Source organism: Podarcis raffonei, chromosome 12 (assembly GCF_027172205.1).
Source record: "Podarcis raffonei isolate rPodRaf1 chromosome 12, rPodRaf1.pri, whole genome shotgun sequence".
NCBI lineage: Eukaryota > Metazoa > Chordata > Lepidosauria > Squamata > Lacertidae > Podarcis > Podarcis raffonei.
In genome coordinates this window covers 60,962,846-60,986,057 of record NC_070613.1, presented here as the reverse complement: position 1 = coordinate 60,986,057, position 23,212 = coordinate 60,962,846, and the positions used below count along the sequence as shown (strand labels likewise).

General features: G+C 40.7%; 1 protein-coding gene across 3 annotated transcripts in view; it reads left to right on the top strand.

The window, feature by feature from the left end:
• The window catches only part of LOC128398542 (lysozyme C-like), a 57,129-nt gene that overhangs the window by 22,413 nt on the left and 11,504 nt on the right, over nt 1–23,212 (top strand). The window contains exons 3-4 of one of the 3 annotated variants that reach the window (XM_053359771.1): nt 1,327–1,396; nt 2,543–2,759. In XM_053359771.1, the coding sequence (XP_053215746.1) occupies nt 1,327–1,396; nt 2,543–2,678 (206 nt within the window). In that variant the 3' untranslated portion in view covers nt 2,679–2,759. Of the gene's footprint in view, nt 1–1,326; nt 1,403–2,540; nt 2,760–23,212 lie in introns of those variants that run through there. The other 2 variants (XM_053359770.1, XM_053359772.1) reach the window with 2 other exon arrangements.

The window sequence follows — 23,212 nt, the reverse complement described above, 5'->3', positions numbered from 1 at the left end:
TCAGAGAGGGTGCTTGGGAGACAGACAGTCGATAGCCCTAGTTAACTCCACATTCCAGTGGGCCACCAGGGAATCAGATGAAAATTAATCCCCAGCCATATATCCATCCCACCCACCCCAACAGAGCAAAAGGGGGGGGGGGAGAAGAAACAACTTAAAGTGCCACCAACTGCTTAAGGACATTTTAAAACACATTAGACACTTGGAACAGGGAAGCAATAGCAGAACAACTCTGCACTTCCCCAAGAGTTTGTTCCAAATGAGTCCAGCCCCACCCTCTAGGCACTGCAACAGAGTCCTTTTGTAGCTGGGAGTGTGAGGGCCTGGGCCCCACCCTCTGGGCCAGTTGGAAAAGGCCTTGGAAGGGAGCAACATTCCTTTGTAAGAAAATATGAAATAAAGTCAAACCATTTTTACAGGCAAAATTAAAATAAATCAATGTGGGCTGGGGGTGACGAGAAATTTTCCGCACCGGGTACCACCTGACCTTCCTATGCCACTGCCCTCAAATAAAGAACATCATCAAGTAAGAGAATTGTCCTCTAGAACAGGGGTAGGCAACCTAAGCCTGCGGACTGTCCAGCAATCAGCGTGTTTTTACATGAGTAGGATGTGTGCTTTTATTTAAAATGCATCTCTAGGGTATTTGTGAGGCATAGGAATTCGTTCATTCCCCCCCCCCCAAAAATATAGTCTGGCCCACCACATGGTCTGAGGGATGTTGGACCAGCCCACAGCTGAAAAAGGTTGCTGGCCACCCTAGAGGGCCCCTATGCTTGTTGACATGCAGGGTGGTTTCTTACTGCATATTAATCTGTTTGTCATTCTTATGATATTTGTTCATACCTTGCAAGTGTCCCAGGACATCCCGTTTTTTCGCGCAAGAGCATGGCGGCCATTTTGAGTGCTGCAATATCATCCTGAAAACAGCACTTTTTCGGGGCCACAATCTCTTGCAGCACCATGTCACACATGTTTTTGCATGCCAGGAGAGCACAGCACTGGAAAAAGTGAGTCTTTTGGGTTCTGTGATCTCGTGCAGGTGATGTAACTCACGTGGGAGCACGGCCAGGAAGAAACACATCCTGGTTTGGGGGCTCAACATGTTGGAGGTTATGTTCATTGTTATTATGAAGCATCATGCCTTATCATGTCAACCAGGAGGAAACAAACTGGGAGGAGATAAACCTACCAAGAGCTTTCTCTGAATCACTGCATGTCCATGACCCCCTATCACCAGAGATACAATTCTTGTGCCTTTGAGGTATCTATATCTGGGCTCAGGTTTGTTCTTGGTTAACTTGTCTTCATCATTCTCCTCTACAGATCTCCTCGATGATGATATTGCAGATGATGTAAGGTGCCTTAAGAAGGTTATCACCGAGAAAGGGCTGGAATATTGGTGAGTGACATCATCTTTCCTGCTTTATCAGAATGAGCAGCTGGGGAAAATGATGTAATCAAGTCAAAGCAGAAAACAAAAAACTGTTTTTAAAGGCCCTTTATTAAGGGATGAAAGTAAGAGACACAAATCATTCTTTTTGTAATAAGTAAATATAGTTTAAGAGATATATGCAAGATCTCTCATGATAAAGTAAATCTGCAATCTTTTGACTTCAAAATCCTCATATGCTTAAGGAAGGTACACCAACACATAAAAGTTCCTTTGGGTCATTCTGTTATGAAAAGGGTTGACAAAATACGATACACGATGAATATTAAGGGCATTTCCATACAGGGGAGTTTGTTTTGGAATAGGTGCTGCTCATGCAAGATGAGGGTGTTTATTGCCCGGCCTCATGTCCAAAATACACAGGCAAAGGCTCCTCCATGTAAGTGAGGAAAAGTCAGCTGAAGTCAGGGTGTTCCTCCAGCCCAGGTTTCCTTTCCCCCTGTGTTTCCTCCCTCCTCAGTGTCAGATCCTGCCAACCCAAGCCTGATACCACTGTGAGGCTTGTGACAATTATTTTGCTAAGTATAAAATAAATATGGATACTCATTTCTTTGCTATTAAATCTCTTGCACCTGCCTTCTTTCCTATTACCTTTGCAGAGTTTTAGTTCTGAGTGCAAAATATAAATTTCCCTCAGTGAGTTTTGGCATACTATCCAGTCAGTAGGTTCAAGCTTTGGGGAGATAATAATAATTTGAGGTTATTATTTTGCTAAATTCACCTTTCACATCACCAGGCACTCACAAATCGCTCCCAATGTGCTTTGTTCTGCTAGGACAAGCCTGGACCTGCCCTGATTTATGGTTTTACATCGGGGCTGGCCCACAGAAGATAAGAGGACTGTCAATGGCTACTAGTCATGACAACTACAGTATCAGAGGCAGCATGCCTGCACATGGGGAGCATGTCCCAATTTATTGTTCTACCTCCAGTTTTGTGCTGCAGGACTGAAAAGTTCACAGCCCAGTTTTTACTGCGTCATCAATATTATTTTCTTGTTTGTAATGTTCCCGTGTGTACATTGGCCACATCCTGCTCATAAAGAATGCAGATGTGCAACCCCTCCCCTCTTTTTCTGTGCCTTTAGGACACATTATCAAGTAAACTGCAGCAGAGAAGCCCTCAGCATTCTGCATCTCTCATGTTCTTATTTTTTGGAATATCAGTCCTGGTTCAAAAACTTAGTATTGTACGGGAAGAAAAAGGAAGTCCACATACATTTTAATTAAAAAACTAACTGGGAATTATTTCATTGTGTTTTAAGTCTCTTCCAAAAAGAAATAAAAGCCAATCAATGATAAAAGTGCTTGATGACTTCTCTTGTCTTTGTAAACTTGGGCTTTTATGCTAAGGATGTCTAGCACAGCTTGACCTCACATCTTCGCTATTCTTCTGAAGATGGAAGCATCTATAGTTTCCAGTGCTTTGTGAATAAGATCGAGGCCATTATTAATCAAAATAGATTCCATCCAGCTACTTGTATTTTTTCCTCACAATTGGCAGCTGCAGCATCCTAGGTGGGATAATTTTGCCTCCATGCCTAAGAAGGGATGAAACAGGTACAGAAAGATAACCAGCTGTTTTACATTCAATAGTTCATCCAATCAGGGTTGTGTATGCTGGTGCCTGTTTAAGGGGGTCTTGCTTCATTTATGCAGTTCTCAGTCATGACTGGACACCAAAGAGCAGGGCTGTGGTGGTCTGGGGTTGCAGGGGGTCAAAGACTCATTTCTATTTCAGCAGCAGGGATCTAGCAAGGTCCTTGTCTTCAGCATGAGAGGAAAGCTTTCTAGCCACAGAAATAAGTCTTCTCACCCTTTGTGCTGGTTGGAGTCAATCAGAGTGAAAGGAAGTGAGTCAGTCACCGAGGATTGGCTCCTAGGGTTACTCTGGAGAAGGCCCTTGGGAAGGAACGGAGGATGAGTTGTTTTGTATGCTCCAAAGCTAAGCATTGTAATGGCTTGGCTCTCCCACAGAAGCGAGACACCGGCAGTAATTATCTCAGGTTTATTGCTCAAACGCATAAATCACTCCATAGCTCCTTCACTCTGTGTATGACTCCAAGTTTGCAGTTGCCGAGTCTAAACTCCGCCTCTTCCTCTTCTTCCAACAGGGGAAAAAAGTCTTCTGCTTCCGCTCTTTTTCCGTCCTCTCACTGACCTTTTCGCGCCTTCGAGCTTTGGGGCTAGCTATTCCTGGCCTCTCCACTTCTGTCTCTGAGCTAAGATTGCTGCCTGCTCTCTGTTCTCTGAAGCTATGCCACTCAGCTGCCCCTCCTCCCTCTCACATTCCAGCTCACATTCCAGTGTCCTTATTTCTCACTGCCTGCTTTGATTCCCAGCTGCTGTCAGCTCCGGAACGAAGCTGACACCACCCCCTCCTCTAAGCCCCCCTTCCTCCTCCTTGGCTTCGCTGCCTGTCTCGGAGGGCTCTCTCTGCTCTGGTGCCCACCATGTGCCACTCTCCTCAGCTTCTTCTTCGCTAAGGTCGTCCTCTTCTTCCCACCCTCTGGGCTTGGGTTTGTGGGGGAACCTACGGTGGAACTGCCTTTGCAGGTCTGGGGCGTGTAAATCCTGGCTTTGTACCGAGGAGTTTTCTTCAGGTCCATAACCTTTCCATGGCACAAAATACTGTAACTGTCTTCTACACAGTCTTGAGTCTAAAATCTGTTGGATCTCAAACTTCTCCTGATCCTCCACCATGGCTGGAAGAGGTGTCTTTTTAGGTTCCTGGTAGGGATGTGCAGGAATGTATGGTGACAGGAGAGCCCTGTGAAATGCAGGATGTATCTTCATTGAGGCAGGCAATCTCAATTTGAACGCTACAGGGTTTACCTGTTCTACCACTTCAAATGGCGCCAACTGCCTTGTACCTAACTTCTTGTACCTCCCCTTTGTAGGTAAGTCCTTGGCTGACAACCACACCTTACCCCCCACCTTGATTTCTCCCTGCTGTCTACGTTCATCAGCATTCCTCTTATACGCGTTTTTAACTGTGTCCAGCTTTTCTCTCAGTAGTTCGTGTAACACCTGCATCTCCCCTACGAACTGTTCTGCCGCCGGCACCAACAAGGTGTCCTCTGGTTATGGAAACACCCTCGGATGTTATCCATAGTTGGCCAGAAACGGTGTTTGTTGGGTAGACGCGTGTACCGCATTGTTATACGCGAATTATGCTAGTCCCAATTTATCCACCCAGTCCTCTTGCTGATAGTTCACGTAGCAACGAAGGTATTGCTGCAACGTAGCATTGGTCCTCTCTGACTCTCCATTGGTTTGAGCATGTCTCGCTGATGTCAGACACACTTCAACTTCCAAAAGCTGCATCAGCTTCCTCCAAAACTGTGAGGTAAATTGTGTTCCTCTGTCTGAAATCACTCGCGACGGCAGCCCGTGCAGTTTGAACACGTGGTCTACAAACATCTGGGCCGTTTCCTGTGCCGACGGCAGCTTTGGGCATGGCACGAAGTGCGCCATTTTCGTGAACAAGTACACCACCACGACCCAGATCACTGTCTGCTTTCAAGAAGGTGGCAAGTCCATCGTGATCGCCTCCCAAGGTCCTTGTGGAGTCGGAAGCGGTTGCAGAAGTCCCGCTGGTGCTGCTCTAGGTGTTTTTGCTCGTTGGCAAGTGTCACATGCCCTGACATACTCCTGGGCCTCTTCTCTCATCCTGGGCCACCAAAACCATCTCCTTAGTTGATCTACGGTCTTGTACTGCCCAAAGTGACCCACCGTCAGGTTGTCGTGGCACTGCCGCATGACTCGTGCCCGCAAATCCCCTTCTGGCATGTAGAGCACCTCACCCTTAAACAAGAGGCCTTCCCTTTCAGTGAATCCTTCAGCGCTGTTCTCCTTGTTACGTATCGCTGCCAGTTTCTGCTGCGCAAATTCATCTCCATGTGTTTGGCGCTTGAACTCCTCTACTCCGACAATTGACGTCGCTGCTAGTTGCAACTGTTCTGGCTTCAGAATGTGTTTCAATTCTTGCTTCTGTTCTCCCTTCATGTATTCCGGTTTCTGGGACAAGGCGTCTGCCCTCTGGTTCAGGTGCCCCGGTACATATTGTGTGCGGAAGTTGAAGCAGGCAAAGAACTGCGACCACCTGATCTGTCTCTGGTTCAGTTGTCTCGCGGTCTGCCAATATTCCAAGTTCTTGTGATCAGTGCGCACTTCCACTTGGTGGCTGCAAATACATTTAAAAATAAATTAGCTTGAGAGTTATTTCAGCAGATGCACACACATGACCATTTTCTTTGTAAAATACACAGTTAAAACATTCCAATAAAAGGGGGGCTTAATCACACATGTGGCATCACACTGAGTGGAGGAGCATGCCTGTCAAATGTATAATATGCCCAGAGGAATTTCTACAATCCAAGATAGTAGGTGAAAAATGTCCACAGAGTGCTAAACTGTCCTTCCCTGATGCCTATGTGAAGGAAGTGAGAGAACATGACATGCTTCTACTGGACTGAGAAATCAAGATTGTGAAATAGATGGTTTTGTCTTTAAGGTACCACAAGACTCATTATTTTTGCTACAACTGAAAGGCAGTATTCAGGGAAGGTAACAGCACGTAAATATTTTTTGATGGCTCAGCTATGTGTACACTATATGTAAAAAAAGAAGATGCATATATTTCTGTGGACAATGAAATGGAAGAAATACTTGCACAAGTAAATCAATTGCATCAGAATTTAAAATAAAGGATGAGTATGCAAAGGAATGTTGGGATGTTCACATATCCCTGACTGTAGTCCAGCAGCATCAATTAGAAAAAGGGAAAGGGAAAATAGCCCAGAGGGAGAGGAGCAAGGCAGTAGGGAGGTTGGAATTGTGCAGGCATGCAGGCAGGAGCACCAGATGGGGTCTACTGCGCACCTGCACAGCCCCAACTTCTCTGCCAACTTGCCCCTTTCCCTTCCCGTAAATGGTAGCAATGCTACTCATGAGGAGACCAGGTGTGCAGGACCTGAAAAAAGTGGCAGTTAGGAAGTTAGGTGGAGCCAGAGAAGGTGCAAACAGTATCCCATTTCCGAAGGAATTTGGGAAGAGGGCTAGCTCTATTTTGTTGTGACATTCTCCTTGTTGGTTACTGCTATTTAATTTTTATATATATTGGCTGTGATTTTTTTATTTTTAAAAATTATGTTCATCATTTTTAATTGCTGTTGTTGCCAACTGCTTTCAAAGCCTGCTAAGCAGAAAGCAGGATACAAATATTTTCAAAATACTGAAGTAAATATGTAAAATTACTATATTTGAGTGACACCAGGGGTACCATCTTAAATAAAATAATGAATCACATGGTGTGGTGCACGCACACCATTTGAATGGCAATGTCTATTAGCTTGGGGGGTGGCTGGCCCACTCAGTTTTTTTATGGGGGGGGCAAATAACCCTCAGCCCCTAGGAGGTGGCTCCTGTGAGTGACATCAAGCAGAGGGTTGAAGATTAAATGCTTCCAGTTGAGAAAGAGATTCTTACTTGATGCCAAAAGGCATCAAGAAAGGCATCATACTACCATTGCTGAAATGAACACCAGGCTTGCCTTGTGGTGTCCCTCAGAAAATATATCATGTCTGCTTGCCACTCACTGTCACACACAATAGTACATATGCATTGAATGCCCATGTACAGCTATTTTGGAACGAGGCTCAGCTAGGTTTCCCAGACCTGTAGGACCAGTTGCATGAGTATTTTGAAGGTGGGTGTAGGCACGGGTCTGATGGCAGCTGTAAACCCAGTGCTTCCTTTGACAGTTTTTAGAAGTGGAATTGGCTCCATGTAATGGCTGTTGCTACCCTATAAGAGCGGGCCATATAGCTCAGCATCAGGGGCATCTGCCTTGCATGCCCAGATTCAATCCCCAGCATCTCCAGGGAGGACTGGGAGAGACCCCTGTCTGCAACCCTGGAGAGCCACTGCCAGTCACTGTAAGCAGTACTGAGCTGGATGGGCCCATGCACCTGACTCCATATAAGGCAGATTTTGATGTTCCAATGAGATGGAACAAGAAGAACACTTGCAGATGGAATGGACAGCCTACAGCCAGGGACTATAAAACCTGGGCTCTGGACACACTGTTCTGCAAAGACCAGCAGCAATGAAGGCCACTCCATATTCTACCTGCTCATTGTAGGCCATGAGACCAAAGTGTTTGATGCCTGTGAACTGTTTTATCTACTGAGAAGTTATGGAATGGACTCCTCTACATGGACTGGTTTACATCAATGTGAGTTCATGGGGTATACAACTTCCACCCTACTGGTATGATTAACTTAGATGCATTTTGCAGTATGTGATTTCAATTTCCTCCTGTTTCGCTTTTCTGAAGAAAGTGTGTGTCATGCATTATCATGCATATATTTTTTTGTTTAAAAGTAATTATCCTGGTCTCGGATTCAGAATCCGAGACCAGGGAGAAGAGTTGGTGGAAGAAGATTGGAAGAAATTTAAAGACTATTTACAGAAACACTGTAAAATTAACGAATGTTAAAATGATGCTGGAATGGACCTAAGTGGACTTAGTAATAAGATCAGTAAGAGTACGAAAAAATGGCAGGACAATTGGTTAAGGTATAAAGTTGTAAATTCGATGAAAATCAACCTAAATATTATAATGAAAAAGGGGTAAGGATATGCTGAACTAATGTTATGACTGGGAATACAAAAAAGGGAGGCGTGAGGAGGTCAAAGAAATAAGCGAATGAGAATTTTGAAAAAATGAGAAAATTGAGTTGGTTTTTAATTTTTTAATTTTTTTCTCTTCCTTTTTTCCTGTTGTTATGTGTTTGAGTGTTTTTTCTTCTTTTTGATGTATTTTCTGTGGTTTTTCTGTTTTTGTATGCATTTTTTCCGGTTATGATTATTCTTTGCTTTATTTGTGAAAATTTTAATAAATATCTATTAAAAAAAGAAGAAAAAAAAGAAAAGTAATTATCCTTATTAACGCTTACGATCCTTTTTCAAATAGTGTGGTGAAATTGGAAACTAATAATCTATAGAACTTGCAGGAACCATGAGAAAGAAATTTGTAATATTGTAGCAAAGTCTTAAAAGCCGTTAGAAATGTTGTGGTGTGTACTCCCTATTATTTTACAAGGTTACAACAGGAAATGCAGGATTTTGAATCGCTGGCTCTCAAAACTGTGAATTGTGAAATGTCAACTAACAAGATTCAAAGGAGGCATCACGACCTTTGAAAAGTTTTAGAAGTTGTTAGAAATGTTTATAGTCACCCTGTGTGCCCTTTGAAAGACAGAATATAAACCAAATAGAATAAAATGATATATACTACTTGTTATTTTATAATGTTACAACAAGAAAGATTGAATGAATCACATATGTTAAGGCTGAATTGTTAATATCAATTATTTTAAAGCTTTTAAACTGAATCTGGAGCTGAAATTGGAGTTATTTTTAAAATCCCATCCTATATCAATGTTTTGGAGCTGGCTTTATTATTCAAAATATATTCCACATTTCTGATTTTTATACCATGCTTCTATAAGCAGTTGTCTGTTTGGCTACATTTGCAAGTAACTTGACTACCAACTACTTTACAAGTGAAGGCGACCATCCATACTATGGATTATTCCGACTGAATGGTGCCAAATGGTGCAGTAATGGGAAGCAAGCCTTGAAGAACAAATGCAGCATTGCCTGCAATAGTGACTCCTTATAAACCTTTGCCATGTGTGACTCAAGATCACCAGGTTATTTCTTATTATTAAGAAATGTTAAAGGCTTAAGCTAGTTGGAATGTAACCAGAATGGACCCTATGGGAGGAATTTAACATAGTGCAATTGTTCCATCAGTGCATGCATTTCAGCTTGCCAGGGGGAATGATTCCCCTTCTCCTAACCTCATGCATTGTCCTGGGGTTTCTCCTGATCTCTTCAAGCCAATTCGGGAGCACAGAGGGGGAAGCCGGTTGTGCTGGTGGGACACATTAGCTTTACTAATACTATTTTAATATTTTAATAATATTTATACCCCACCCACTCTGGGTGGCTTCCAATGCATATAAAAACACAATCAAACATCAAACATAAAAAACTTCCCAATACAAGGCTGCCTTCAGATGTCTTCTAAAAGTTGTATAATTATTTATCTCTTTGACATCTGGCAGGCACCACTACCGAGAAGGCCCTCTGCCAGGTTCCCTGTAACATCACTTCCCACAGTGAGGGAACCACCAAAACACCCTCGGAGCTGGACTTCCATGTCTGGGCTGAACGAGGGGGGTGGAGACGCTCCTTCGGGTATACAGGGCAACACTGTTGAGGGCTTTAAAGTTCAGTACCAGTACTTTGAATTGTGCTCTGAAATGTGAGCCAGTGAAGACCCTTTAGCTGCCAAATTTTGGATTGGTTTTAGTTTCCAAGTCACCTTCAGATGTAGCCCCACATAGAGCGCCTTGCAAAAGTCCAAGTGGGAGTATGGACCACTCTGTCTGCGGGCAGGTAGGGTCTTAGCCCCCATCCACCCCCTATCCCCTCAAACTTGTCAGGATTCAGCCTCAATTTGTTAACCACCATCCATCCTCCAACCACCTCCAGACACTCACAGCCAGTTGAAATTAATTAATCTGACTAAGTTAGGTCCATTAATTCCAGTTCCCCATGATCCTTCCTTCCTTCCCCTCTCTTTGTGTGGAAGGCTTTCAGACTCCTTTATCATCTGGGTGGCTCTTCCTTTTTCTTTCATATGTTATTTTATTAGTTTCCCTATATTAATCCAATTATACAAATTATACAAATACCAATTGATTCCAAATTAATTCCAATTAATTCCAAATTATGTAATGCAATTTAATCAATCAATCAATCAGTCTTTATTATGGTCCAGAGACCCAACAAATCGTTACAAAGCAATGCACAATTCAGACAGGCAATCTGGTTGCGACATCTGTCACCCCATTGATCGCCAGGGTTGATTTGGCTAATCTGGCTGGCTAGGCAGGTGTCCCCTTCCTCCCTCACCGCTCCATGTGTGTCCCTTCCGAAGTTGCGCGCTCGGTGGAAGAGGACGACCATCCTAGATAGAAGGAGTGTACCGTTCTTCGGTCAAGGGTATACAATAGCTGTGCTCCCCTGCTAGAACCTCCAAACAACCTCAATTTAATTAAAGTGGTTTGCCGTGCTCCATAGTGCATTAATCGTATTCTTATATTACTGCGATTCATATTCCTATTAGCTTCTAATTACATTCCAATTGATATAATAATCACTTAGATAGCAGCTGCATTCTTAAAGATTTCTGTTCCTGTTATTATGTTATTTAACTTTTCAAAGAATTTCAAGTGAGGAGCTCTGACTTTTTTCTTTTCAGTCTGCATGTGCCAGTCTAATATGTCCAACTGTTTGTACCCTTGGTTTTGTTTGCTGCCACGTCCTTGAGGTTCTTCTGCTGCTCTTGGATGGAGCTATAATCCCAGAGTTTCTCGCGGTTTCTCAGTTTAGCTCCATCCCACAATGCTCCCATACTGCTTGGCTTCTCCAGACAGACAACAGTCTACAGCAGTCTACTCCTTCCCGCTGATCAGTCTTGAAGCTTTGCCATTTCCTCCTCAGCCTGTTTCAAGCGTAGCCGCAGGTAGTCTGGTAGCTCTTTCCTTTTGATTCACCACCATCCTTAAAGCCTCTGTGCAGCTGCTTGTCCACAGCCACCAAATTCCTTTCATCTTTATGACTGCATTTTCTGGCCAATGTCCTTCTTCTTAGGGTGTATCTCAACTCCTCTTGGTCTCTTTTCTTTTTCCATTGTTTTTGAGGGGTGGGTGGGGATCAGCTCTGATTTCACAAGATGATCCATTCAAACTGTTAGGGAAAAATCTAGGTGTGAGGCTGCTCAGTCACCCAGCTCATCAGGCAGAGCCCGCGGGTCCCTGCGGAATAAAGGAAGGAGTCCAGCCAACCGGAGCAAATAGCTGTAGACCAAAGTTTATTGCGCAATAGGTTCAAAGAGCAAATTTTGAACCCCAAGGATGGGGTGACAAAGACTTTTAAAACTTTCCCACCACATCCCAGAATACAGTTCAAAGGGGAGGGGTTAACCTTGGCAAACATGTCAGACAAGTCCTTGGTACAAGATTAGCATAAGCAGACATGGCAGGGCAAGACTCAGGTATAAGATTAGCATAGACAAATATGTCTTAAGTACCCACCACCCAAAAGTACAATAGAAGTTCCTTTGCATGTCTGGAGCCTGAGGCGAGCCAGGTGCTGAGATTTGGCTTCCTTTGGCTAACAATGAGCCCAGCAATTGTCACCTCTGAGAACTTCCTGGAGTCCCTTTTCAAGGGGAAAATAGCTTTGGAATGGAGGAAACTGGCAAAGGAGATGATTTTATATTACTTTTAAAGCTAGGTGACTTCCCTGAGCTGTCAAGTTGGAAGGATATATTCAGGCATAATATTTGTAATATGTAACTTTAAAGATGTGCCTCCCCCCGTAATTTCCGTAACATTTCCCCCCTTCGGAGATAAATTTGCTTAGGTGCCGTAGGAACCGCAAATATTTTCTCCACATTTAACTACAGTTCAGACATAGACATATTTCCCACCCCCCTTTGGTCCCGTATGTTATATAGATATGCACTAAATAATAACTTGGTATCCACCGTTCCAGATGTGTGGGTTTATGTAAACCTGAAAGGGACTTCCAAGCCATGCCTCTTAAGGTCATTTGCAAGTATAGCAGTGCACATAGCTGGATATAGGATACCACATAAAAAGAACACCTGTTGTATTTTGTTACTAAATTACTTGTATTCTAGCTCTGTGGGGGAAACATTTTCTCAATAGTGGTCTATGCTTTACATTTAGCAGGAAGGTCCACTAACGACCTTTGTCAGTTTGCTTTGTCCTGCGTAGTTTTTTGTGTGTTCTCAGGTGTCAAGCTAGCTCTACTTTGGTCTCACACTGGCATAGTGGTACAGGAGTGGCAATCCACTTAGGGCTTTCATATTAACCATGTCGCCTGGCACTCACCATAGCTGGCACAGGTTTGGACACGTCATGAGAGAGATGTCTTTGCCTTGGCCTTTCTATGGGATTTTATTATAGGCTCTGGTCTTGCACTCATGGGAAGTTGCTCACTTGCTCTTAAAGGACCAAAAAGCTAATTGCAGCCTGGGGACTTCCGGGTTAGTGCCATCGGCGAATGGCGGAGTTCCTCCGACTGGAGGAACTGGCTCCGTGGAAACTGGGTCTTCCCGCCGCGGCGAAGGTGGGGACCCACTAGAAATCCCAGGTGGAGGAAGCTTGGGAATGTGGGGTTCGGCAGGGCACCAGGAGCGCCTCCCCTACTCGCGGGGAACCCCATTTTGGGGCTCCGGAGTGAAGTGGGGTGAGCGGCGCGGTGCTGCGAACTGATTGCTACTTTCACGGAGGGAAGCCGCATAGCCATTGCCGGAGAGCGCTGACTTTTTCCTGTGGACAATTGGACTCTAAACAAGTACCCGTGAGTAGAAACGGAAAATTGGATCAAGAAACACTCTAATTTGGCACCGAAGCGGGAAGGTTTAAAACAGGAAGTCCGCCTTCCGCTTTTTGTAAATAGACTGAAGCAAAAACCTTGTAAGCTAATAGCCTGGAAAGTCGTTTGTAAAGGTTGAAATCTTCATTTATAACCACTAAAACCCCCTTGGAAGCAGGAGAAAAGGGGGGGAAATTTTGACTGTTCAAGCCTGCAGGAGAGGGAGTAAAAGAAAAATAAGTTTCCACCGTCTCAAACCTGGGAACGGGGTGTCAGAGACAGAAATTGTCGGAGACGTTCATTGACTGTGAATGGAACATTTTGACAGATAGCTAAAAAAGAGAAACTGATTCCAATGTTGCCTTTTGCATCCGAAAGAAACAAAATATTTGAAAAATGAAAGTAACTTTCCTTTGTTGGATATGCTTTAAAAAGATGGACACAAATAGAAATTGTCTCCTCTAGAGGGAGCTTGTTAAATTGTTGCTGCAGTCTACTAGGGGACTTTACAGCTGCGAGATTAAGATCGTGGGACCAGTCTTCTGACCTTGAATAAAAATGTGTTGGGAGGAAGTCTTGGTGCTTGCTTTTTGTAAGACAAATGCTTTGCTGGAGCAGTTGCATGAGAAGATGGATTTGATGAATGAGAAGTTGGATTTGATGACTGTTGTAGTCAGTAAATGTGGAGAAACAGGGAATACTGACACAGAAATCATACAGGGACCAACTCAGGAAACTGGTTCGACTGGGCAAGTGCAAGGGCAGATGATAATGGAGGAGGTGGCGGTTGCACCTCAAGTAATACAAATGGAGAGATCCGAGGCCCTGCAGGAGCATAAGCCGCTGTTTTTGAAGATTGAATTTGGAGTGGGCCAGGGGGAGCCTGGAGCTGAGGAGGCTCTTAACTTTGGAGGGACTTTGAAATATGCTGTTAATTATTTTTTGGATTACATTGATGACTGCGGGGAGTGGGACTGTGGGGAATGGACTGGTCTGATGAGGGGAGATGGAGATAACTATCGGCTGGAATCCCCCAGAGACCTACTCCTCAAGGAGAAAGGAAAGAAATTAAGAAAGAGATCAACAAAAGACAAGGAAAAGTGCAAGTATAAACAACAAGAAGAAGATCTGCAGAAGGGGCATGGAAGAGATTTAAGGGCCTCGGACATAAGATTACCAGGTTGATGGACTAGATGGAATGGACAGTAAGGACTGACATAACCCGAGACCAGGAAGAAGGGACGTTGGATGAAAATTGGAAGAAAGTCTATAAAGAAAATTTTTTATTTTGGGAATTAGTGTAAAATTAATGAATATTACGGAAAATGTTGGAATGAAACTATCTGGCTTTAGTATAAATGATATAAGGAGTTATGTATAAATAAGTATTAAGTTTTAAGTTTTAAGGTATTTTACGGTAAGATAAGGTTAAACAAATTAAGGCAAATTGAATAACAGAATATGGTGAAAGATGGAAAGGATTTGCTGAGTTAATTAATAGGTTAGACTGTTAAGATAAATTATTCAATAAAAATTGAGAAAGATGGAAAGAATTTGCTGAAATAACTAATTAAGCTGGAACACAAAAAGGGAGATGTGAGGAGGTCAAGGAAATAAGCAAATGAAAGATAAATATATGTAATATGGGATTTGTATTTTTTCTTTTTTTTGTTGTGGTGTTGTTGTATTGGTTTTTATGTATTTTTTCTTCTTTTTCTTCTTCTCTTTTTTGTACTCTTGAAACTCTTAATAAATATCATTTAAAAAAACAAAAACAAAAAGCTAATTGCAGCCTGGATACACTTGCCCAATTCAAACAGAGTCCAATTTGAATTTATATAGGCCCATGGTTCTCAACTTTCTAAACCAGTCTGTTAAAACAAAACCAGTCTTAATAAGGCACTTGTCCAAATAAGTCAATTTAACTCTATAAGGGATCATTCCTGCTAAATCAAGGCATATACACTTTTCTTGTTATCTGGGCTTTCATGGATCCTGAAGCTTCTTCTTGGTAAAATCAAAATTCGGTAGAGAAGAGTAACCACACAATTTGGTAGTCCAATCGAGATGAAAAAATGAGAGCAATTATGGGGAATAATATGTTGGAGACGTAAACAAAGTGAAGGAACCTTATTCCACGTATGGTGGTTGTGTCCTCAAATAAATAAATAAAATTTGGGACATGATCTACACCCATTTCCATTTGGCATTCTAATCAAAACATCCCAAATAGTAATAGTGTTGCCTCAAAACTACCTGATAAAATATGGTTCCAAGAATAATACTTGGTTGTGGTTAGATTAATTTCACAGCTATACGGGAAAACCAAGATTAATAAATAAATACAGAACAATTGCTACTTAAAGACAGTACTGAATCTGCAAGAGATACAGAGAAGTCATAGAAGAGATTCAAAATAGTTTTCTGGAACAGAAAGAAAGTGACTGCAAAGAAAGAAAGAAATAGTAAAAAAGTAATTTCTTTCTGGGAACTTCGTGTGTAGAAAAAACAAATCACTATTTGTGTCCTTTGAATAATAATAAAAAATTATTTTTGGTGACAAAATAAAAATAAATAAATAAATAAATAAATGCGTAGAGAAGGTGGACACACTGCAGAGTGCCAGGTGGGACAAGCAAATATGATCATCAATTGACTTAATCTAAATATAGCCTGCTCTATCGGAAAGCATGTAATATATGAGAATCCTCCATGAAAAAACTTGGGGTGTAAGCCAAACCCTTCTGTCCTTCATAGTTATGCACCCTATATTATACAGAAACAATTACACACAGGGGACTTCCGGTCAGCGCCAGCGATTAATGGCGGATTTCCCCCGAGCTCCGGGGAAGTCTGCTTAGCGGGTTCGGGTCCTGACTGCTACGGCGAAGCGGGGACCCTTAAAATCACAGGCGTGGAAGCCTGTGAACGAGGAGACCCGGCGGGCACCTTTTGCGCCCCCCCAAAACCGCAAAGGAGCCTTTTTAAAGGCTTCGGAGCGGCAGCGGGTGAGCGGCGCGGTGCTGAGGGTCGTCTACCCAGCCTGCTGAGTGAAGCCGCATCGCCATGATCGGAGAGCGCTGATTTCTTCCCAAGAATTTGGACTTAAAAGTAACTACTCGTGAGTAGGATTAACGGACTTAAACTGAAATTAATATCAAGAATTTTGGCACTAGCACAGGAAAGGTACAAAAAGGAAGTCTGCCTTTCTATTGTGTAGATAATCTAAAGCAAAGTGACTGTAAGCTGTAACTTAAGAGTGAACATTTTTCTGAAATTAGTAATCTATCGTTTGGATGAGCATTTCTCCCCACCGTTTGGCAGGAGCGGAGGGGGGTGGAAATTGAACTTTTTTTATGCCTGCATGAAAGGAAAGAACTTAAAAAGAATATCCGCTGCCTTGATCTCTGGAGTCGGACTGCCTTGACAGGGAAACTGAATGGTGGACTGTCAGCACATTGGGATTGTTTGTAGTATTAACTCTGTGTAAAGATACAGTGTCTTTGGATGGACTTCTATATAAAATAGTATTGAAGACAAATTGGAAACTGTGGCTAATAGGAGAAAAGGGGTTTTTTAAAGAGACATTGGTTACAAAATTTCAAAGTGAAGTTGGAATCTTTCCCCCTAGTGGAGACTTTGTTGCAACAATAACAACTAAGCCACCAGAAGTGAGAGCCAGTGGAAATTTCCTTTTGAAAATAAAAGTACAAGTGGAGGACGTGACCTTGGCTCTGAATGAAAGTGTTATGGATAAAGATAAGGGGAAATTTGAAGAAAAAGGCTTAAGATCTGGTAAACAATACAAGACTGATATTTCCCACCAGCGAAGAGCTTCAACATCCGGAGGCACGGGTGCAGCTGCTGCCTCTCAAACAAAAGTAAGAACTATGTCAACAGAAGATGCCCTGGCACAGGCACTTGGTAAAATCAATGCATCTTTGGAATATTTAACGAAGCAGGGAACAGAGACAAGTAAACAAGTTGCGGAAACTAATAAACAAATTGTGGAAACTAATAAACAAGTGGCTGAGGTCTCAGCAAAAATTGATTTGAATACGAAAAGTATTGATGAATTGGGAAGGAAGGTAAATTCTAATACAGAGACTATTGTAAGACTTTTGGAGGACTCAGCGACAACTCGAAAGATTGCTGAGGAAGCAAAGGAAATTGCTGTTGCCACCCAGGAGAGGATACCACCGGTCATTAAGAAATTGGAGGATCATGATCTGACTTTGTCTATGATCGAATTGCAAAGAAAAGAGAGAAACTTAAGGATCAGATCAGTTCCAGAAAGTGAGAGAGATAATCTGGCGGACTTTCTGACAAAAGAATTTTTGGACTTTTGGCAACAGGGCCTGGAGAAGGACGAATTCAAGATAGTGAGCGCATTTAGGCTCGGTACAAGACAAAGGAAGAACAAGGCAAGAGACTGCTTGATAACATTAAGATCAAAAGAAGAAAGGGATAAAATTTTGAATTTGCACTACCAAAAAGCCTTGGAGATTGAAAATTCTTATGTGGAGATCTTTAAAGATATCCCGAAACATATTTTGGACGTAAGAACCTACTACAGAGATCTGGTTGTTCTACTGAAAAAAAATAAGATATTCTTCAGGTGGGAATTTCCACAAGGCCTATCTTTTAAATACAGAGGAAGGAAGATAAGAATAAGGACACTGAGTGATAAAGACAAATTCTTGAGAGACCACGAAGAGGATCTGCAGAAGGAGGTGGAATCTGGGGAGGAACAGACGCCATTGGGAGGAACACTGGACATATCAAACTTGTCATTTGGGTTGAAACCACCGACAGAGGAAGAACAACTACTTGGAGCAGTAGGAGGTAAATAGTTTCATCATGGCTCTGCAAGTTCTAAGCTGGAATTGTAATGGTTTGAATATGCCTCGAAAGAGGAAAGCTGTTTTTCATATATTGAAGAAAGAACAATTGGACTTGATTTGTTTACAAGAAACACATGTGATGAGGTTACACAGGAAAATATTGGTGAATAAAAGATTGGGACAAGAATTTATTTCATCTGACAAAGTCAAAAAAAGAGGAGTTGTGATATATGCAAAGGAAAAATTGCTACCGAAATTAATTTTTAAAGACGAACAAGGAAGATTCTTGGCAATTGAAATTCAAGTCCAAGGAGAGAAATTTTTGATTGTAGGAATTTATGCACCGAATTAGGGGAAATCTGAATTCTTTAAGAAGTTGCATGAGACTTTGTTGGACTATCTGGACTATAATTTAATTTTGATGGGAGACATGAATGGAGTTGTATCTACAAATATGGACAAAGCACAAAGACAGGTACTTACTAAGGATGGAAGACTATCAAAAACTTTTTTTGAAATGACTGACAATATGGACTTGATTGACATTTGGAGAACAAAGAATCCTCTTGAAAGAGAGGGAACTTTCTTTTCTGAAGCCAAAATGACATGGACCAGAATCGACCAAATTTGGGTTACTAGAGGAATGGCATCAAAGATAAAGAAAGTGGAAATCTGCCCAAAAACTTGCTCCGACCACAACCCAGTAAGAATGGAGATGAAGCAAATAACAACTGGCTCCTTCAGATGGAGGATGAATGACACCTTATTTAGAGATGAAGAAGTGTATAAAAAGGCCCAAAAAACATTGAGAGACTATTTTGAAATAAACATGAATACCAATGTTGAAAAAAGAGTAATCTGGGACGCAAGTAAAGCCGTTATGCGAGGATTTCTGATACAACAAAATGCAATAAAAAAGAGAAGCCAAAATGAGAAAAAAGATAAGATTTTGGAGAAGATAAAAGAAGGGGAAAGGAAACTAAGATCAAAACCAAAGTCTAAAGAGATTTTGAGAGAAATCAAATTATACCAAACACAATATATGGAACTGATGAATCAAGAAATAGAATGGAAAATTAAACAAATGAGACAAAAGACATTTGAATCAGCAGACAAATGTGGTAAACTATTGGCTTGGCAAATGAGGAAAAGACAAAAATTAAATACGGTTACAAATTTAGAAGTGGAAGGAAAGAACATATATAAGCCAAATGAGATCAGAAATTGCTTCCAGAGATATTTTAAACAATTATACACACAAGGGCCGCAGAAAGAAATGGACATAGACAAATTTCTTAAGACTTATGGATTACAAAAAATTTCTCATGAAAGTAAAATAGTTTTGAATCAGAAAATAACTGAGCAGGAAATAGAAGGTGCCATTCAAAACATGCAATTGGGCAAGTCCCCGGGACCGGACGGGCTCACTTCCAGATATTATAAAATGTTGAAGGAGTGGCTATTACAACCTATGAAGGAAGTCTGCAATGAAATTTTGGAGGGGAAAAGGGCACCAGAAACGTGGAAAGAAGCTTATATTACACTTATACTGAAGACTGAGACTGAAAAGACTCAACTTAAGAACTACCGCCCTATTTCGTTACTAAATGTGGATTACAAAATCTTTGCTGACATTTTGGCTAAGAGATTGAAAAAAGTTTTGATGGAGGAGATTCATAGGGACCAAGCGGGCTTTCTCCCGAGAAGACATATGTCAGACAATGTAAGGAATATAATAGACATTTTGGAAAAGTTAGAAGTGAATATAAATACTAAAGCAGTTTTGATATTTGTGGACGCGGAGAAAGCCTTTGACAATATTTCTTGGAGTTTTATGAAGAAGAATCTCCAGGGGATGGGGGTAGGCCAAGGATTTGAAAACGGTATAGGTGCAATATATTCAGAGCAGAAAGCAAAGTTAATTGTAAATAACGTGGTTACGGAAGAGTTTAAGATAGAAAAAGGGGCACGTCAGGGGTGCCCAATCTCCCCATTACTTTTTATATCGGTCCTGGAGGTTTTGTTAAATATGATCAGAAGGGATCAGCTGGTTAAAGGGGTACAGGTCGGAGCTAAACAATACAAATTGAGAGCATTTGCAGATGATTTGGTACTTATGTTACAAGAGCCAGAATCTAGTACCAAAAGGGTTTTAGAACTAATTCAAGAGTTTGGCCAAGTAGGAGGATTTAAACTGAACAAATCTAAAACTAAGGTATTGGAGAAAAATTTAACACCTATGGAAAAGGAGAGGTTTCAGAATGAGACAGGTTTAACTGTGGTTAAGAAAGTGAAATACTTGGGGATTAATATGACAGCTAAAAATGTGAATTTATTTAAAGATAATTATGAAAAATGCTGGACAGAAGTAAAAAAAGATTTAGAAATTTGGTCAAAATTGAAGCTTTCCTTGTTGGGTCGAATTGCAGTTATAAAGATGAATGTATTGCCTAGAATGTTATTTTTGTTCCAAACATTACAAATTGTTGATAAGATGGACTGTTTCAAGAAGTGGCAGAAAGATATTTCTAAATTTGTCTGGCAGGGCAAGAAGCCCAGGATAAAATTCAATATATTAACTGATGTAAAAGAAAGGGGGGGATTTGCCCTGCCAGATTTTAAACTTTATTATGAATCAGCAGCTTTCTGCTGGTTGAAAGACTGGCTACTTCTGGAGAATACAGATATTTTGGACCTAGAAGGGTTTAATAATACTTTTGGGTGGCATGCATACTTGTGGTACGACAAGGTTAAAGCTCATAAAGCTTTTAAAAACCATATTGTCAGGAAAGCATTGTATAATGTCTGGATCAGGTATAAAGATTTGCTGGAAAACAAAACTCCTAGGTGGTTGTCCCCAATGGAGGCAAAGGCTGTGAAAAAACTTAATATGGAGTCTAAATGGCCGAAATATTGGGAAATTTTGGAACAAGAAGGGGATATACTGAAATTGCAGAGTTATGAGAAATTGAAAGATAAAGTGCGAGACTGGCTTCATTATTATCAAATAATGGAGGTTTTTAAGTTAGACAGGAAAATTGGTTTCCAGGTGGAAAAATCAAAATTGGAGACAGAATTGTTAGAATCCAAAACTAAGAACTCGTCAAAAATGTATAACTTGCTGTTGGAATGGAATACACAGGATGAAACAGTTAAATCAGCTATGATCAAGTGGGCACAAGATATTGGTCATAACATTATGTTTGAGGACTGGGAACGGTTGTGGACCACTGGTATAAAATTTACGGCATGTAATGCCTTAAAAGAAAATATTATGAAAATGATTTATAGGTGGTACATGACCCCAGTCAAGCTCGCAAAAATTTACCACTTGCCTAATAATAAGTGTTGGAAATGTAAAGAGACTGAAGGTACATTCTTTCACCTTTGGTGGACATGCCCAAGGATTAAGGCTTTCTGGGAAGTGATTTATAATGAAATGAAAAAGGTATTTAAATAGACCTTTTTGAAGAAACCAGAGGCTTTTCTCCTGGGTATGGTCGGCCAATTGGTGTCAAAGAAGGACAGAACATTTTTTATGTATGCTACAACAGCAGCAAGAATACTCATCGCAAAGTATTGGAAGACAGAAGATCTACCGACAGTGGAAGAATGGCAGATGAAGGTAATAGATTATATGGGACTGGCAGAAATGACCGGCAGAATCCGAGACCAGGGAAAAGAGACGGCGGAAGAAGATTGGAAGAAATTTAAGGACTACCTTAAGAAACATTGTAAAATTACTGAATGTTAGAACGATGTTGATTTTGAAATTAAGTGGTTTTTAGCTGTAATGATTATGTAATTAAGAAAAGAAAGGTCAAACATTATATAGAAATTAGGGGAAGGATTTGCTGAATTGAACTAATTAGAGATTGGAATACAGAAAGGGGAGGTATGAGGAGGTCGGGAAAGTAAGTTTTATGAATATAGGGGATTGAAATTATACTTGTTGTATGTGTTTTGTATGTATTTTTGTTGTTTCTGTTTGTTCTTTTGTTTTTTCTATTTTATATAAATCTTTAAAACTTTAATAAATATCTTATAAAAAACACACAATTACACACAGAAATTTTGTCCCCCCTTTGTGGACACATCTATCAGACACATTTCAGCATTCCTACATAATAACACATAATACACAAAACATACAAATTATTAATGCTACACCATATCTTGAGGCAATAATGTGATCTTGAGACCATTCTTGCTGCTTTTACATGTATCTCCAAACTTGGGTAGAAGGGCATTTCTTGCCTGCCTTTGAGTCATTGGGAGGAAGTTAAGAGCCCTTCCAAATGTTGCTGAAATGTTATAGCTTTCTAGGTTCTTTCCTTCTTGGGTTGTGGTCAAAGAGATAAAATGTCCTTCAAAATTCAATTAGTCAGTTTCTCAAGTCTTTTTATGCATAAATTTTTATTAATTTTCCAATATAATTGTACATTTTTATCCAAATTTTGACAAATTATCTCTTTTTGGACTTCCTTCAGCTTCTCTGGCAATCATCCATATTTATCTCTTCAGTACGCATTCCCTTCATTTGTATTGCCATTTGTCTTCCCTCCCTCTTCTATTTCTTTTTAACAATACATCTCAACTTTTACAATGCTTCTTGAAACCCCGCTAGCGTTGTTTGCACATCACATACATTTTTCAGATATTCTACAAACTTTCCCCAGTCTTCGATGAATTTTTGGTCTTTCACATATCTAATTTTCCCAGTTAGTTTGTCCAATTCCGCATAGTCTGTCAGTTTCATTTTCCATTCTTCTATCGTCGGTATTTCCTCTTGTTTCCATTTCTGGGCCAGTAAAATTCTTGCTGCTGTAACTGCATAGTGGAAGAGTTTACAGTCCTTTCTTGTTATTTCCTTTCCTGTAATCCGTAAAAGAAAAGCTTCTGGTTTCTTTACAAAAGTATATTTTAACATCTTTTTCAATTCATTATATATCGCTTCCCAGGAGTTTTTCACTTTCTTACATTCCCACCATATATGGTAAAATGTTCCTTCTTTTTCTTTACATTTCCAACACTTATTACATATCTTAAACATTTTTGCTAATTTTACCGGTGTAATATACCATCTATAAAACATTTTCATGATATTTTCCTTCAACGCCGTGCATGCAGTAAATTTAAAATTTTCTTTCCACAATTTTTCCCAGTCGTCAAATTGAATGTTATATCCAAAATCTTTGGCCCATTGTATCATTACCGATTTAACCTCTTCATCTTTCGTATACCATTCCAACAATATCTTATACATTTTTGACAAAGTTTTACATTCATTATTTATTATCTCTGTTTGAAACTTTGAGTCTTTTTCTACATAACCACTTTTTTAAATATATTTTTAAACATCTCATTTACCTGGAAATAATGCAACCAATCATATACATGTTCTTTAACTTGTTCATATGGTTTTAGTT